This window comes from Pyrus communis, chromosome 17 (genome assembly GCF_041283825.1).
Source record: "Pyrus communis isolate YQ-2024b chromosome 17, ASM4128382v1, whole genome shotgun sequence".
In the NCBI taxonomy this organism is placed as follows: Eukaryota; Viridiplantae; Streptophyta; class Magnoliopsida; order Rosales; family Rosaceae; genus Pyrus; species Pyrus communis.
In genome coordinates this window covers 4,309,299-4,326,086 of record NC_142581.1, presented here as the reverse complement: position 1 = coordinate 4,326,086, position 16,788 = coordinate 4,309,299, and the positions used below count along the sequence as shown (strand labels likewise).

General features: G+C 38.8%; 2 protein-coding genes and 1 pseudogene across 3 annotated transcripts; 2 read left to right on the top strand and 1 right to left on the bottom strand.

Annotated features, from left to right (window-relative positions):
- Positions 1-148: 148 nt before the first annotated feature.
- On the bottom strand, positions 149-1,328 carry LOC137707932 (uncharacterized). The gene is made up of 3 exons (XM_068446874.2): positions 906-1,328; positions 743-790; positions 149-648 (listed from the first exon to the last, which is right to left on the bottom strand). The coding sequence occupies exons 1-3, from the start codon at positions 1,257-1,259 to the stop codon at positions 472-474; spliced, it is 579 nt and encodes a 192-aa protein (XP_068302975.2). The 5' UTR covers positions 1,260-1,328; the 3' UTR covers positions 149-471.
- A 4,463-nt stretch (positions 1,329-5,791) lies between these two features.
- On the top strand, positions 5,792-8,842 carry LOC137709231 (receptor-like protein kinase FERONIA pseudogene; annotated as a pseudogene). Its single transcript, XR_015958116.1, has one exon. The product of XR_015958116.1 is annotated as a receptor-like protein kinase FERONIA pseudogene (transcript).
- Positions 8,843-13,948: 5,106 nt separating this feature from the next.
- Positions 13,949-15,661, top strand: LOC148689296 (uncharacterized). The gene is made up of 2 exons (XM_088688425.1): positions 13,949-15,051; positions 15,376-15,661. Exons 1-2 carry the CDS (start codon positions 13,989-13,991, stop codon positions 15,417-15,419), a joined length of 1,107 nt encoding a protein of 368 aa, XP_088544551.1. The 5' UTR covers positions 13,949-13,988; the 3' UTR covers positions 15,420-15,661.
- The last annotated feature ends 1,127 nt before the right edge of the window (positions 15,662-16,788 follow it).

The following is a 16,788-nucleotide window of genomic DNA, read 5'->3' as shown; positions in this document are numbered from 1 at the left end:
CTCTCGACGCTGTTGACTTGAAGAGTGAAGTTGGATCTCTCTTATTTTTCTATTGAGCTTTCGATCTTCCCCAGGTGCCTAGCATACTTTATTGGCAGCTTGCTTTTAACCCAAGAAACCCCCAAAAGCAATGCAACTTGATCTGTGATAATATTAAACAAGACCTACTTCATTGATAGTTAAAAACAAACAAAATTTCGAAGTTTCTGTGCATAAGCACTTGTACAAAATTATGCGTGGACCACTAAAACAATGAAAGAAACACGAAAAAAAAGACGTTGATCAGTTTACATCTTCAAGACCTTCTTCATGGTGTTGAAGAAACGAGGATATCTTTGCCCAATTTGTCATTGATAGTACAAAGAGATGCAAGGGATTTCGAACTTGCGTGCAAAGGATGGCACACTACACGATCATAGCCAACTGGCCTAATCGACACGTTCGCTACTGAAATACTACTTAGCACCTCTTTTAATTGCAAACATGTGCCTCATCTTCTTCGCCTTCACCATCATCACCGTCGTCATCCTCATCATCTCTGCTTGCCTCTGCATATTCTTCGAGTGAGGCAGAGGGGAACAGGTCCCCTGCTTTGTCTCCTTTCTCGCTTGCAGCTTTCGCTACACTCGCAGATTTTCCAGCATTCATCTGTTACAGTACAATCCGAGATCACAAATTATGCAACTTTTGATTCACAATCCAATACAAGAACAAACAAATGTGTTCGAATTCGAGAACATACCGCACGCAATAGACTCCTCCTATCTCTTTCTCTTGCATTTTTGATCGCCTGTGCATTACAATTTTCACGAAACAAAACAAACCCATCAATTTTCGTCAATTTCCGAATCGAAAACCAGTTAAAAACTGTAAACTTAACAACAAACAACGTTAAAAAACCAAACCTCTTGAAGCTTCTTCTGCTCAGACTCCACTTCCGCAAGGTCTTTTCCGACAATTTGCTCGACACGACAGCAACACTTCGCACAAACACGTTGCTCCTTAGCACAAGCAGCACAGAGCTTATGGTGGGACTGACGGACTGCGCGTTTGGTACAACGTTGGCACTTGGCGGGCTCCGTCAGGGTCTTGTACTTTCCGTAACGGCGCTTCCACTCGATCTGTTCCTTGCAGCGCTGGCAGACCCCCGTTATATCCGACAGCGGCCGGAACCGGCCTCCGACCTCGGTTTCGTTGATTTTGACGCCGAGGTTTGGCTTCCATGCGAATTTGTTTTGGTGCCGACCGCCGTTCATCATGGTTCCTTACGATTTTCAAAGATTAAAACTTTTGCGTTTTCTGTGACACCAGGGTAAAAGAAAGTCTAGGGTTTTAGGGGAAGACAGACAGAGAAGACTAACCCGATTTGAAATTTGGGTCATTTCTGACCCGTGTTTGATTTGGATGTGGGTTGTTTGGAATCTGATTGGGCTTTTGATTGGGTTGATTTGATATGGTCCATTTAGCCCTATGGGAATGTGGATACCAACTAGCTTACAGAGTTTGAGAAAGGTGTGAGAGGTTCATTTGACAATTGGGTTTTGGGTTGGAATTGAATACGACTATCAAGATCGTTACGTCTTTCGTACTGTGTTGGAACTTGAAACTTATTCGACAATAAATTTTTTTGACTTAGGACCATTATAGTTATGGTCGCTTCTCAGTTTTAATTGCCGGCTTCCATGTCATTAGGCCATTAGCTTCCTTAACCTTCCGACACAGGACATGCATTAGCCCCCATACATGGTTTACGATTTGCGGATTCCATACAATATAAAGTAAGGTTCGAGTTATTGATTACAATATTAATTACAAAACACTTACGTTGACCAACAATATGTTATAAATTAGGAAATGAAAAATGACACAATTTAGAAACATGACCTATGATTACCATGGCATTTTTTGTAATAATATTGAAAAGAACAGATTGTGATCAATAGCAAGGTAATTAATTGATTGGTCAAACAAGTGGCGGATTGCTTGGTAGATAGAGCGTTTCTCTTGAACTCACTATTTTTTGAGTTTAAATTTTCTCCCATCCCCATAGTTAGAAAAATTCGGTGCATATTATCCTCTCGTTTGTCAAAAAAAAAAAAAAGATTTATCCGTAACTAAGTATTTCTCTTTGGTTTATACCTAGGTTAGTAAAGGAAATTACCTATGATTACAATGCTTCATTAATACATTGATTGGTTGAGATAAATCTCTAATTCAACCAACAATATGAGGAGGGTTATCTATGCAGCAATATCGTAAGTTACGATTTGGACACTGGAAGATGTCAGACGTCCTGGCACATGCACTGAAATTATAGCCCAATTCATTAGACCGGAGGTCGAAGCCTTGTTCGATAAAACTCCTAACGAGTTTGACAGCTTTGAAGGTGTGCTTCAACTCTCCGTTGCCTGAATTTTTGTTCAAAGAAATCGGGGACAACATACCTGCCGAGATGCTCAAGGAAAATTTCCGAACTGATGGTGCACATCCTCCGATTCCCAATGCCTGAAGTGATTACAGATTGGTTTGGAGTTGTGATGCTTTAAAAAAAAAAAAAAAAGCTTATTAAAAAATTTAGAACATCAAAAATCGAAAAGCATAGAAACGCAGAAGTAGAGTCTACCATACTTCTAAAAAAACGTTTTATTTATTTATTTATTTTTTTTTAAAGCATGGTGATTAGTTAGTCATTTAACATGCTCATAGCAATTTTATACAAAAGTTTATCAGCCAGTATTTTTTTAGTTAAAAGTACTTTTACAAAACAAGTTTACCAGACACTCTAACAACTTTATTTTCCACTTATTTCGCTTAATTATTTATGGTCATTTGTCTCTCAGAACACTACTCAAAATGGATATGGAAAGTATATTTTCCACTTCTTTCGTTTAATTATATATGCTAATGTGTTTTGAGAGTAGATTCATGTATTAAAATGTTTCAAATTAATAAATAATGGTTCATATTGTTATATAATATAAGGGTGGTGCCTAAACCTCTGTTAATTTTTATATTTTGATTTTTTTTCAAGTTATTTGACCCAACCGTTAAGAAAAAATGAGATGGAGTGTGTATGGATAGCACCACCCAATATATATTATGCATCCCATTCATGAATCACATAATTATCACTAATTTTTAACTAGCAGAAATTTAACCATAAATTTAGTAAAACGCCAGTCTTCTTGTAACTTGTTGGTTTTATATCACTTCCATTTCAAAACAGATGAACATAAGAAATTCTATGAAGACAATGTGCTTTTTGGTTATATACATTATACACCATGTCAACATAAACTTAGCTAGGCAGAAGCTCGATGCCTCAACTGATTGAGGATATCCCCTAATATTATTGTAGCCAAACTATATTATATTAGGATGGTCGAGTATATTAAGTATTAATTTGTTCAAATGCCTTATAAGAATAGGGTATGTCAGTCGTCTATGCGCACTTAAAATCAATCATCTGTATACACTTAAAATCAATAATACATGTAAATTGCAAAATGCATAAACGCTAACAAAAATCTATGTGCGTATTATCATCATCGTACCTCAAAAATCACATTGTAAAGACACATGCTTGCTAAAATGACGTATACCAACTCATACCTGGATACCATTTGATGGGTTGGTTGTTACTTGTTGGTGGTGAGACTTTTCAACCTAGCATTTTCCAATTTCCATAAGACAATATAACAAGTTAACAACGCAATCTCTACTTGTTTGGAAAAGTATACAAGCAAATCACTATGGATGAAGACTAGTGGCAAAGACTATGGATTTTTCCTCTACTACCCTTTGTATCAAGTCTATTAACTCTACTCTTGATGATTGAGACGTGCAGCCAAATATTTGACATTCAAATCTATAGCTGGTATTGTTTGTCCGGAGTGCGCTGCATCTTTCTGGATGATGAACTCGCCTTTAAAGTCTTTGACTTATCCTGTTTGAAAAAGACTTATATGAAATGAATTCAATATAATTGTGGCGTACTAAACCAATATTACAAAGTCATATCAGAAAAAGTTTCGCGCATGATCGTATGTTAGTTAGTGGCTTGAGAAGTCATTGTACCAATAGATTTTTCAATATCAATAACATAACCTAGTATACCAAGTGTCATAATACAATTAGTTAATCTTTGAAAAAAAAAATAATCAATTATGTTGTCACTTGACATACCAGTCATATATTCCCGAACACACTAAAAATTATCTCCATTCTGATGAATCAACGACGAACTCCTCCATGAAATCATGTCCCACTACTATTGTTTTGCCCTAGATTTTCAATAATTGAGCATGCAGACAATAACATAACAACCCAGAGTAGAGGTTTAATGATAACCCTACACGTGACCGGAGACTCACCCTCTGTCTACACTCTGATCGATGGCATCACCCTTCAGTGTGGCTTTCCGTCAGCCAAGTCAGCATAAACCTTTTATATGTCAATCTTGACGTGCACTTAAAATCAATGCTACATGTAAATCGGAAAATGCATTAATGCTAACAAAAATCTTTGTGCATAATATCATCATCTTACCACAAAAATCACATTGTAAAGACACATGATTGTTAAAATGACGGTTTTTTTTTTTTTTAAATTTTTTTTTGTAGAGACGGATTAGGCGAGATTAGCTATTCGTCAATAGTCGCGTGATAGGCACCAATCCTCTCCCAAAGGAGAAATGATAGTTGCATCCAGAAACCCCCCGCCCGTCCCCCATCTACAAGATTTTATTAATAATAAGAAGAAAAAAAGGAAAAGTACAACAAACGGGAGGGACTAGGCCAATACCCGCTAAAAACAATTAACGAAAATGATATGGACTAGTTTAAGATTGCTTAACTTCAGTCATCTGAAATTGATTTCTAATAATTTAGCTGCTCATATTTCATTCCCAAAATCCTCTTCCATAGCAACAATTTGCTCCTCATGAGCTCGAACAAAAAAAATGAAAGCCCGACGCAACCTCTTGTACATGACGTTTACTAACTCATAGCTGGATACCATTTGACGGGCTGTTTGTAACTGGCTAGTGGTGAGACTTTTCTACCTATCATTATTCATTAGAGTGTATAACAAGACAACACAATATCTACTTGTTCGGAAAAGTATACAAGCAAACGACCCACCATGCATAAAGACTTGTGGCAAAGACTTTGACTCTTCAAGTCCACTACCACCACCAATAGTTTATAGTCTATTAACGTTATTGTTGATGATTGAGAATCTTTAATTTAGACCACACATGCATTCAAAGTCTTTGACCCATGAGAGAGAGACTTAAATGAAACAAATTGGGTAATTGTGACATAATGAATACAAAGTCACGTTGAAGAAAATATCAATTCAAGTAAAGAAGTTAATTTGACAAAAATTACTTTTAATTTAACAAATTTTCTGGATGAAATGACCAAAATAATTGACGATAGACAATTTTAAAAACCACTGCTATCAATTTAAAATCTCAAAAAACAATATAAATAATTTTGCTAATTTCCGCGATCATTTAACTAAAAAGCTTAAAATATAAAGTGGCTGGAGAAGTCACTCCTCCATTAAATTTTGAGAACTTTAACGAAAAGTTTTCGATATTGTTTACTTTAACGAAAAATCATATTTTTACACTAAAAAGTCAATCTTGATACTATTATTGTACCCTTTATTTTATTTTTATTGTTAAAATTTAAAATTTTCAAACCTCTTTTAATGGTTGTCCTTAAATTTTCTCTCATGCCCCACTACTTTTGTTTTGCCCTAGATTTTCAATAATTGTGCATTCAAACAATAATATAACAACTCAAACTCAGAGTAGAGGACAAGACAAGCTGCTTTAATATTCATCAGAAATTTGGTGAAAAAAAAAAAAAAAAACCTCTGAATTTTCAGACACCCAGTTTTCCAATTACAACGAAACACTTCACCATTAAAGTATTCAAAATCCAGTTAGAAGTTCAATTATAAATGGAATTTTGTTAAGCTTACGATAATAAGCAGCAACAGATTCCCCCGTTTCCAAATTGCAGCAAACACCTTAACATGAAACCCAATCTTTCTCATCTGTTCCTTACCCTGTTTCTGCAAATCATAACCCTACACGTGGCCGGAGACTCTCCCTCTGTCTACAAACCGGTCGATGACATCACCCTACAGTGCGGCTTTTCCGGCGACCAAGTCAACCAACAGGACGGACGAATTTGGAGTGGCGATATCAACTCAAAATTCTCCCCCTCCCAAGCAGCTGGCAGCTCATCCGTACTCAAAGCAGCAACCCCGATCTCCTCCTCCAGCCAAGTGCCTTACACCACAGCTCGGCTCTCTCGCTCCGAATTTACGTACACGTTTCCACTCACCAGCGGCCAAAAGTTCATCCGCTTGTACTTCTACCCCACTTTCTACGCCGCCGAGTTCGACCGATCTAAATCCCTCTTCTCAGTCGAAGCCGGCGGCTTTACCCTTCTCCGTGACTTCAACGCCTCCGTCACCGCCGACGCTTCCTCGTCGGACATAGTATCCAGGGAGTTCTGTCTCAACATTGCATCCGAACAGAGCTTGAACATCACGTTCACTCCGAGCAGAGCAAGTCCAGATACCTATGCCTTCATCAATGGAATCGAAATCGTGTCCATGCCCGACAATCTTTATTACACTCCGCCGCAAAGCGCAGATGGGGCTGTTCTCGTAGGCAGCATAAACCCGTATCCGATCGAAAATAACACCGCCATGGAGATGGTCTACCGGATCAACGTCGGCGGATCTCAGCTCTCGTTCAATCAGGACACTGGAATGTACAGAAACTGGGATGGTATTCAAGTGGAGGACAAGTATTTGGACGATTTGAGTAAAAATTTTAGTGTTCTGCCGCAAAACAGTAGTATTGAGCTCGACTTTTCGGAAATTCCGAAGTACTCTGCTCCGGAAGAAGTTTACCGAACCGGTCGGTCGATGGGGTTGAACAAAACCATAAACAAGAGCTATAATCTCACCTGGGGGTTTCCGGTAGATTCTATGTTTAATTACTTTATTCGGCTTCATTTTTGTGAGTTCGAAGGTGATGTTACATTGCCCAGGGACCGGCTGTTTCAAATCTTCATCGCCAATCAGACGGCAGAGCAGATGGCGGATGTAATCACGTTGAGCCAAGGTTATGGGAAGCCGGTGTACAAAGACTACGTCGTTTTCGTGCCTGCAGGCGCCGGAAGTAAAAAGAAAGTTCATCTCTTTCTTGCATTGCAAGCCCACCCAAAAGATTGGTTGACGAAATACAGCGATGCAATCTTGAACGGGCTAGAGATCTTCAAGCTCAATGATTCAAATAGGAATCTCGCCGGACCAAACCCAGACCCGCCTCTCAACATAGCTCCGGCGGAAAGCCCCAAAGTTTCAGACAAGAAATCGATTCCTCTGCTTGCCATCATCGCCGGTGTAGTTTCAGGTGTGTTTGTTTTAGCCTCTGTGTTCGGATTTTTGGTTTTCCGGAGAGGAAGAAAGGTCAAGGACTCAAGCTCCGGGCAAGGAACAAAGTGGGGTCCATTTTCTTTTTCGACGACCAAGTCAACCAAGACTCGTGGCTCTTCCTTACCGTCCGATTTGTGTCGCTACTTTTCACTGGCGGAGATCAAAGCCGCCACCCAAGACTTCGACAGTGTTTTCATTATTGGCGTCGGCGGTTTCGGACACGTCTACAAAGGAAATGTCAACATGGATGGTGGGTTGCGCCCTGTTGCAATCAAGCGGCTGAAATCGGAGTCGTCGCAGGGAGCTCACGAGTTCAAGACGGAGATCGACATGCTATCCCAGCTCCGCCACGTCCATCTGGTGCCGCTCGTCGGGTACTGTATGGACGACGGCGAGATGATCTTGGTGTACGACTACATGGCGCATGGGACCCTCCGCGACCATCTCTACAATACCGATAATCCGCCTCTACCGTGGGATCAACGACTACAGATTTGTATTGGGGCAGCGCGTGGGTTGCATTACCTTCACACAGGTGCGAAGTACACGATCATTCATCGAGACGTAAAGAGCACAAATATCTTATTGGATGAGAAATGGGTGGCCAAAGTTTCCGATTTTGGACTTTCGAAAATGGGGTCCGCCACCGTGTCTCAGACCCATATCAGCACGGTGGTGAAGGGTAGTTTCGGATATTTAGACCCTGAATACTATCGTCGTCAACAATTGACGGAGAAGTCTGACGTGTACTCATTTGGAGTAGTGTTGTGCGAAGTACTGTGTGCGAGGCCAGCTTTGATTCGTACGGCGGAGAAAAAGCAAATGAGTTTGGCTGAGTGGACTAAAATCTGTCACCGGAATGGGAAACTTGATCAGATCATAGATCCGAGCTTGAGGGGTAAGATTGGAAATGCATGTTTGAAAAAGTACGTTGAGATTGCGGTGAGTTGTATGCATGACAGTGGAATCGAACGACCGTCAATGAATGATGTTGTGTGGGGGCTTGAGTTTGCTCTGCAGCTTCAGCAGAGCGTTGGAGGGGATTCAAATTCGAACGATGAAATGGGCAGTGGAGATGACGTTGAGAGTGTGACTAGGAGCGATGTAGGGTTTATTAGCTGGGAGGAGTCGTCGGACTTGAAGAGGAGCAGGGTGAGCAAGACTAGTAGTGATCATAATTCTACTACTAATGAATCGATTAAAGGAATGTCTGGGACTGTCTTCTCTGAGATCAACGATCCCAATGGAAGGTGATGGTTGATTGAGCAACGTTTTTAATCCGTTAGTGTTAATATATTAAGCTTGGACTTGAACATATAAATTGTATTAATCTGATATGATATATGCTATAATTTGTCAACAGAATTCGTAAGTAGTTTTGTTGTTTCTTAAATTATCTGCAATTAAATTTTGAAGTAGTCTAAACAATTAGGTGTTGGTCTTATGGTACTTCTCTTTCAAATGTTGATGGAGAAGTTAGCTAGGTTGTAATTGAGAAAAACTCGTATTTTAACATAAAAATATTTAAATTCTGATAAATATTGAAAAATCACTAAGCCGACATATATGAAACACATGCAAAAAGTAAGTGGCCCTTTACCACAATGGTGGGAATATGTTAGCCCTTGCATGACGGCGTGAGTTCGAACCTCGTGGGTGACTAATCTAACAAAATCCATCGTTTGACAAAAAAAAAAAACACATACAAAAGCAGTTAATACAACAACAATTAATACATCAATTAGCACAATTAATACAGCAACAACTAAGACAAATTGGAAGAATTGTAGGAGAAAAATGAGTTTTGTGTGGATGTTTGAACAAATACATAAGTATTTATAGAGTTTTTGGGTGAATTTTGAGTTAAATAATTGTTTTTTTTTTTAATTATTTAGCAGTTAGATTTAAATTTGGGCTATTAGATTTTTTTTTTTACCGTTCAATTTGATCATATTCGATAAATTTATAAATATAAAACAAAAACATTAACTAAATTAAATGTGGATCATTCGATAACCAATGATCCATTTGAATTTCAACCGTTGGTCAACCAAAAGAGTTGTTGAGCTCAATTTTCTTAGCAGACATGGGGTAGACACACCCAAGTATTGTACTTTGCAGCATTAATGTTGGCTGTAGAACGTGCTTCATGTGGCGGGCATGAATTTGGCAACTTGTCGTCCAACTTCATGTCTTCCACTAGCACAAATGGGTTCCCCCACTAACCCAAACTCAAGCTGGCCGGAATTTGGCCCATTTTTGAGTTTTAACCCAAAATCGAAAATTGGTCTAAGGGTTGGAATGAAATTTTTGGGTTGGGGGGAGAGGGAATAAAAACTAAATTTTATGACTTACTCCAAGGTTGGAGTTAGGGATGGGCAATGGTTATAGTGGGCAAGTAATAACGGTTAATTACAGATAACTGTTTATACTCATACCCGCATAATCGTTTACCCGTTGGGTAATTGTCTTAACAATTATATCCATACCCATAACCGTTTATAAACGGTTAACCATATCCATAATCGCATACTTATTTAACCAAAACCATTTCGTTTATCCGTTTACCGATTTTTTAATCTGTTTATCTTTTATTTATTTATTTATTTATTTTTACCCATCTTTTTTTCCGTCTACATGTTTTTTTTAACCTTGAAAATTAAAAAATTACTTACAACATTTAATCCCAACATATATGTTATAATACATAACAACATATTTTTTGACGTGAAGAAAACCTTAAATTATACGTCTCGCTGATCATGTCAAACATTTATAAGGTTTACCTTTTTGAAAGAAGTCTAAATGTTTGATAATGAACCCTTAAGTCACTTTTAGTGTTTAAAATCGAATTAGGATATCTTCATGATTATTTCCTTTTCAACGATTCTACTTTTAACTTGCACAAATTTTAAAGTTAGTCTCCATTTCTTTCTTACGCATGCATCAAATCTAAATAATTGTTCAATCAAGTTCAATCAGACATCGGTCAAACCCAAGCATTCAACAGAATCCGCAGGAATCCTGAATTTTTCTAACAAATCACCTAATCAAATTAATAACAAACTTGAAGTATTCCTGAATTATTAACAGGTGCCCATTTATAACCAAAGGTAATACTCATAACCATCTATTTAAATTGCACGGGTAAAAGAGTACACCTATAATCGTTTATTTATCTAAATAGTTATCCATAACCATAATAGTAAATTTTAATTAGACGGGTAACCGCAGTTACCCATAACCGTGGGTGTTTTATCCATCCCTATTTGGAACTGGCCTAAGGAAATTGAATTTAATTAATATGATGCAATAGGTACACACAAGTTAGTGCATCAATTCCATAAATGTCAATTCTTTAAGAAACTTCCAAGTATAGGAAAGCAGACTCGCAACTTTACCCAAACACCCTCACATGCTCAAGAGAAATAACAAGTTCTAATCTAGAAGCTGCTCTTTTACTACAGTCGGTATGGATGCAAAGCCATTGTTCTGTTATCCAAGGAACAACTTTATTCGAGAAAAAAAAACTACAATGTCTGACAATTTATAATCAAGCAAAATAAAAAAAATTTAAATTCAAATTACTGAGTTGCCTAAATCGTGAAAGGGATACGAATTTGTTTACCAAATGAAAGATTCTTGATTGATGCTTGATCAAAATTGCGTTTTTATGCCTTGAGATGAAATGGACATTCACTTCTGAGCTCACCCTTTTTATTTCCGCAGAAATTTTTTGACATAGATAAGGTACGTGTTTAGTTTATAAAAGGAGAATCAATGATCTTTTTTTTTTTTTTTTAGTACATCGATATTTTTACACTTAAGGGAGGGAGAATTCGGCTAAGCCACACAATATGCAGCCTAATTTGAAAAGAAATTATGAGCACTTTATCAATATGAATTGGAAAAGAAATTATGAATTTTCACAGAGAGAGAAGTGGAAGACAATTCAAGAAATATGGACAAAGAAATATGGATAAATTAATGGTATCAAAGGTGGTTTTAGAGATGAGACCGTTGAATCTGGAAGTTTGGTGGGCTAGTTCGACATTTTCCGGCAATTGGTATGCGACTCCCCGGTGTTTCCCCTCCCTCGTTGAACAATGACGCAGAAGATAAAAAAAGCTTTTGATTTTTGGGTGTAATTAGATTTTAATTTTTAAGGGTATTTGAAATTAGAGAACAGATTTTGGCTATTAATGATAAAAATTCTATCATACACTTCCACTACGATGTTGGTGAAGTTACATACAAAACATCAAAAGGAAAAATTCATTCACTAAATTCAAATGTATGTCGACGGAAGAATAGAAACAATCTTTCAAATTTTGTTAAAATTGAAGATAAAAATGAATTAGTTATGAAGGAATATTATCCCCTCCAAATTAAGTTAAATATCTTGATCAATACATTAAGGATGCTTAATTTTAAAGTGTGCAGAAAGAATGAGTGAAGCACAAATATCTCAAGTGCATATTCAAAGATCATGCTTAATTCAGCATGTAGTAGAGCTTCGACATCAACAACATGCTAAAAACTTAAAGGTCATTTTCGGGTGGATGCTATATTAATGGAAGAGATTGAATCTCTACATGTGGTTGATAGACCGTCACTCCTGTTCTTGTACTCCTGGGGTTGAGGTACTCGGTTAGGGAGTAAGATTCTTTTTTCTCCTATTCTTGTACTCTTGAGGTTGAGGTACTCGGTTTGGGAGTACGATTTCCTCCCCTCCTATTCGCATCAAGCAGCAAGTATCACATCAATATTCAAAGAAGCACCTTCGGCATCGTCTTCCATCCGCAAAGTTCCATGCTCCACACATCACAGATTTCTCACTCCGATTTTACTTGCAGAATATTTAACCTCACTACTTCCGGCCAAAGCTACTTGTGTCGTTCATTGGGAACCAAGCAAAATATTTAACTCGGGTGTGTTATCCAAGTCTTAAGTAAAAGTGTACACATCATGACAGGCAGATACATCCATCCAATGTGATAGAGGAAAAGGAATGGAATTTGCTCAAGTGATGCTTCAGCGCAAGTCTCTTCTATGTAAAGACTTTGAACAAACCCTGGCTGACTCTTCTTGTTTACCTTTCCTTGTTTGTATTTGCACACCATTGTCACCCTATTGTACGTCCACCATGCATGGACTTAAAAATAAGTTACGCTATTCTCCATATTGCCAATTGGTTCTTTGGTGGAACATCAACTTTCTTTAGGAGATTCGCCAACGATCTACACTCCAGTGGAAGATATCACCATAAAATGTGGCTATTCCAGCAGCATATTCGATCGGTATGATAAACGAAATTGGAATGGAGATACTTACTCAAACATTTTCCCCTTTAGAAGCACACCAAGCAGCTGTTATCACATCCATATCCAAAGCACCACCTTCAATGTTGTCGTCCTCCGTCCGCCAAGTGCCATACACCACAACACATTATTCTCGCTCCCATTGCAAATAACAATTTTGGTTAGCACAAAAGTCGTTCTTTTCTACATCAAAGGCCAACGCTGATCCGAAGAATTTTATGATGATGTGACAATAAACACACAAGCAAATAATAAGAGATTTTTCTGTATCTCCAGAAAGGTGGTATTATTTCTCCAACCACATCCTCTAATTGAATTGACAAGAACCACTTACTATGCCAAGAAGAAACACATCGCACAAAGGCTTTGTGTAGACTTGTAGCTAAGCAAGATATTAAAGTGATCATTCACAGAAATACAATGCGAATAGGCAGTGTAAACGGCCTCATCAAGAGACCAAATTCCAGTGAGAAAATTAGTTAAACAGGCAACACCTCACCCTTTCTATGTTTTTCTTACAACCATGAAGAACCCCAACAACAAACACCCTAATAAAACTCTCACTCCTTTTCTCCTTCCCCTTTTTTTCCACACGATAACCATGTGCATGGCCGGGGACTCGCTGCCAATCTACGTTCCGTCTGAACAAAGCAAACTTCAATGTGGCTCTTCCGCTTCCGAAGTCAGCCAAGACTCCAAATATTGGGGTGGAGATATTGACACAATTTTTTTTCCATTCGGGGCAGCTGGTAACAAATCCATATTCAAAGAAGCACCTTCTCCCCCTTCTTCCGGCCAAGCGTCTTACAGCATAGAGTCTTACAGCACTGTTAAAGGAAAGTATTGGAAGAAGCACGGCAAGGAACGTGCACAGACAGCACAGCAAGCATTTGGACATAAGGAATATTGCAGCAGACTAGCACATGGTGTCAGCTCATGTGCTCTGATGTGTTGCAGCATGGGCAGCAAGCACGCCACCTTTACAACTGTAGTTTATTGCATGCGTGTGTGTAAGATGTATATAAAACCATTGCAGCAGAGAATGAAAAGAATAACCAAAAATATTAAACTCACAATTCAATATGGCATCAGAGCACCGATCCCTGTGACTCTTTCATGCTTCCGCCACCACAAACACAATAACCACCATAGCCTTTCCGTAATCTCTACAGCTCTCCCACAAATACCATTGACCACAACATGACAGAACCAGTCAAACCCAAAAACAATAAATCAGATGAGAATCTCATGGAGTTCTCAGACCCATACATCATTCATCACTCAGATCACACTGGACTTGTCCTGGTTTCCAAAACTCTTGATGGAAACAACTACGGGCAATGGAGCCGTGACATGCGCATGGGTCTCAGCGCAAAGAACAAGATTGGGTTCATTGATGGAACCATCAAGGCTCCCTCATCACTGGACGCAAATTATGCGGCCTGGAAAAGATGCAATGACATGGTTACATTATGGATTGTGAATTCAGTCCACTCAGACATAGCCGGCAGCATCATGTACACCGAAACTGCTGCTGCAGTTTGGAGCGACCTCAGAGACAGATTCTCACAGAGTAGTGACTCGAGGATCTACCAGATTCAACAAGAAATTGTTGAAAATCATCAAGGGCAGCTCTCTGTTTCTGCCTATTACACAAAGATGAAGGCCTTATGGGATGAGTTAGCGTCATATCATGATCCATTAGATTGCACTTGCACAGGTTTGAGAGGACTTGCTGAACGGGAAGAGAAAGAAAGAGTTATGCAGTTTCTGATGGGATTGAACGAATCCCATGCAACTGTACGAGGCTCGATTCTGATGATGAGTCCACTACCTGATACACGCAGAGTCCATGGCCTTATTCTTCAACATGAACGGCAGATGGATGTGGTTAGCCGTCGCGATATGGGGACATCCTCGCATGCGATGCAAGTCCAGCGAACTTATGCATCATCATCATCCAATAGCAAGACCTCCAACACATTCTCACGTAAGTCACTCAAATGCACTTATTGTGATGGAGATGGACACTTGGTGGATCGTTGCTATTACATCATTGGGTTCCCAGAAGGACACAAATGGCATGGAAAAAATGTGAAGCCCAAGAATAAGAGAGGAGCAGCCAACAATGCCGAGGCTATCACCCCTACCACAACCACCAAGACCAATGCTTCTGATGGTTCTACATTCACTACCGAGCAGTATAATCAAATCATCGCCATGCTTAGTAACGGTAATGGACAGCCACTTGCCAATGCAACAGGTATTTTCTTGCCTAAATGCAATATAGCACAAACAGATCCACATTCGAATCTATGTTGGATTGTTGATAGCGGAGCCACAGATCATATTTCTCATTCGCCACCAACACACAACATCATGGATGCTCAGCATGACTATGTTGGCTTACCGAATGGGGGGGCAAGCGGAAATAAAAAGGATTGGTTCAATGAAATTGTCACATGAGTTATCTCTTGATAAAGTTCTTTATGTACCAAAGTTCCGCGTCAATTTATTGTCTGTTAGTAAATTGACAAGAGCTTTGCGATGTATAGTGACGTTCTATCCTGATTTTTGTGTTGTGCAGGACATGGATACGAAGAGGATGATTGGCCTGGGCAAGCATTTTGATGGGCTCTACTACCTCACCCCGACACAAAATCCTCACCTTGCCAACCACATTTCCCACACCACAAGTCTATGGCATCGGCGCCTTGGGCACCCATCATCCGCACCTTTACATTCCTTAGCCAAAACTAATGCTGAAATAATGTTTGATTCCAAACACATTTGTGAAGTTTGCCCTTTAGCAAAGCAAACCCGTTTACCTTTTCCTACTAGTGAAATAAAATCTTCCGCACCTTTTGATTTAATTCATTGTGATATTTGGGGTCCTCACAAACATCAAACACACTATGGGGCACGATATTTTCTCACCATTGTGGATGATTTTACTCGTTTTACTTGGGTACATATTATGCATTTCAAATCCGACACACAACCATTACTAAAATCCTTTTTCTCTTGGGTCAAAACCCAATTTCATCATAACATTAAAGCTCTTCGTGCGGATAATGGGAGTGAATTTCTTTCCATGCGTTCTTACCTAGACTCATGTGGAACCTCCTTCCAACATTCTTGTTCTTACACACCACAACAAAATGGGGTAGTCGAACGTAAACATAGGCATCTTTTAAATGTTGGTCGTGCTCTTAGATTTCAAGCCAACTTACCTTTAAAATTTTGGGGGGAAAGTATCCAAACCGCTTGTTATCTCATCAATCGTCTACCTACACCCTTGCTCTCTCATAAGTCTCCATATGAACTTTTGCATCATACACCACCTACTTATTCCCACTTACGAGTTTTTGGGTGCCTTAGTTATGCCACCAACCTTACACCCATCACTAAGTTTGACGCCCGTGCTCGTCCTTGTGTTTTCCTTGGTTACCCACTTGGTCAAAAGGGTTATCAGGTATATGATCTTCTCACCCATAAAATATTCACCTCCCGTGATGTCATTGATGCGTGGTTTTTACGCACACAAATTAAACCCTCTTTTTGTCAAATTGTAGTATATGTATAAGTAGGGATCGTTCTGGACCGGGGATTAGGAGGGAATGCAAATCTCTTGGAAACTGACTCAAAAACGTAAAATAAAGTTTAAAACACTAAACTAGACTCAAAGAATGCAAAATTAAAGTTTAAAACACTAAGACAAACCAAAAACTCAAAATGCTTTAAAAACACAAACTAAATTGAATTCTAACTAAAATGAACATTAAAGCAAAAGGGGGATTGAGGTTTTTACGAAAATTGAAATAACGAAACAAGTTAATAAACTAGACAGAATGTAAATATGAAATTTATGGATGAATGCTAGCTAAGGGGTTCATCTCCATACATGTTACACTTGCATACAAGATTGATTCTCAGTTGGTCTTTCGATAAATTATGAAACTCAACGCCCCGGGTTAATTAGGTCCGCTTAAATTAACCG

Bases quoted from the DNA above. Each gene is read 5' to 3' on its own strand.
- LOC148689296 (XM_088688425.1), top strand. From the start codon at position 13,989: ATGACAGAACCAGTCAAACCCAAAAACAATAAATCAGATGAGAATCTC. The intron at 15,052-15,375 runs GTATTTTCTTGC...TGTGTTGTGCAG, and splicing joins GCCACTTGCCAATGCAACAG to GACATGGATACGAAGAGGAT.
- LOC137707932 (XM_068446874.2), bottom strand. From the start codon at position 1,259: ATGATGAACGGCGGTCGGCACCAAAACAAATTCGCATGGAAGCCAAAC. The intron at 791-905 runs GTTTGGTTTTTT...TGTAATGCACAG, and splicing joins AGCAGAAGAAGCTTCAAGAG to GCGATCAAAAATGCAAGAGA. The intron at 649-742 runs GTATGTTCTCGA...GTACTGTAACAG, and splicing joins GGAGGAGTCTATTGCGTGCG to ATGAATGCTGGAAAATCTGC.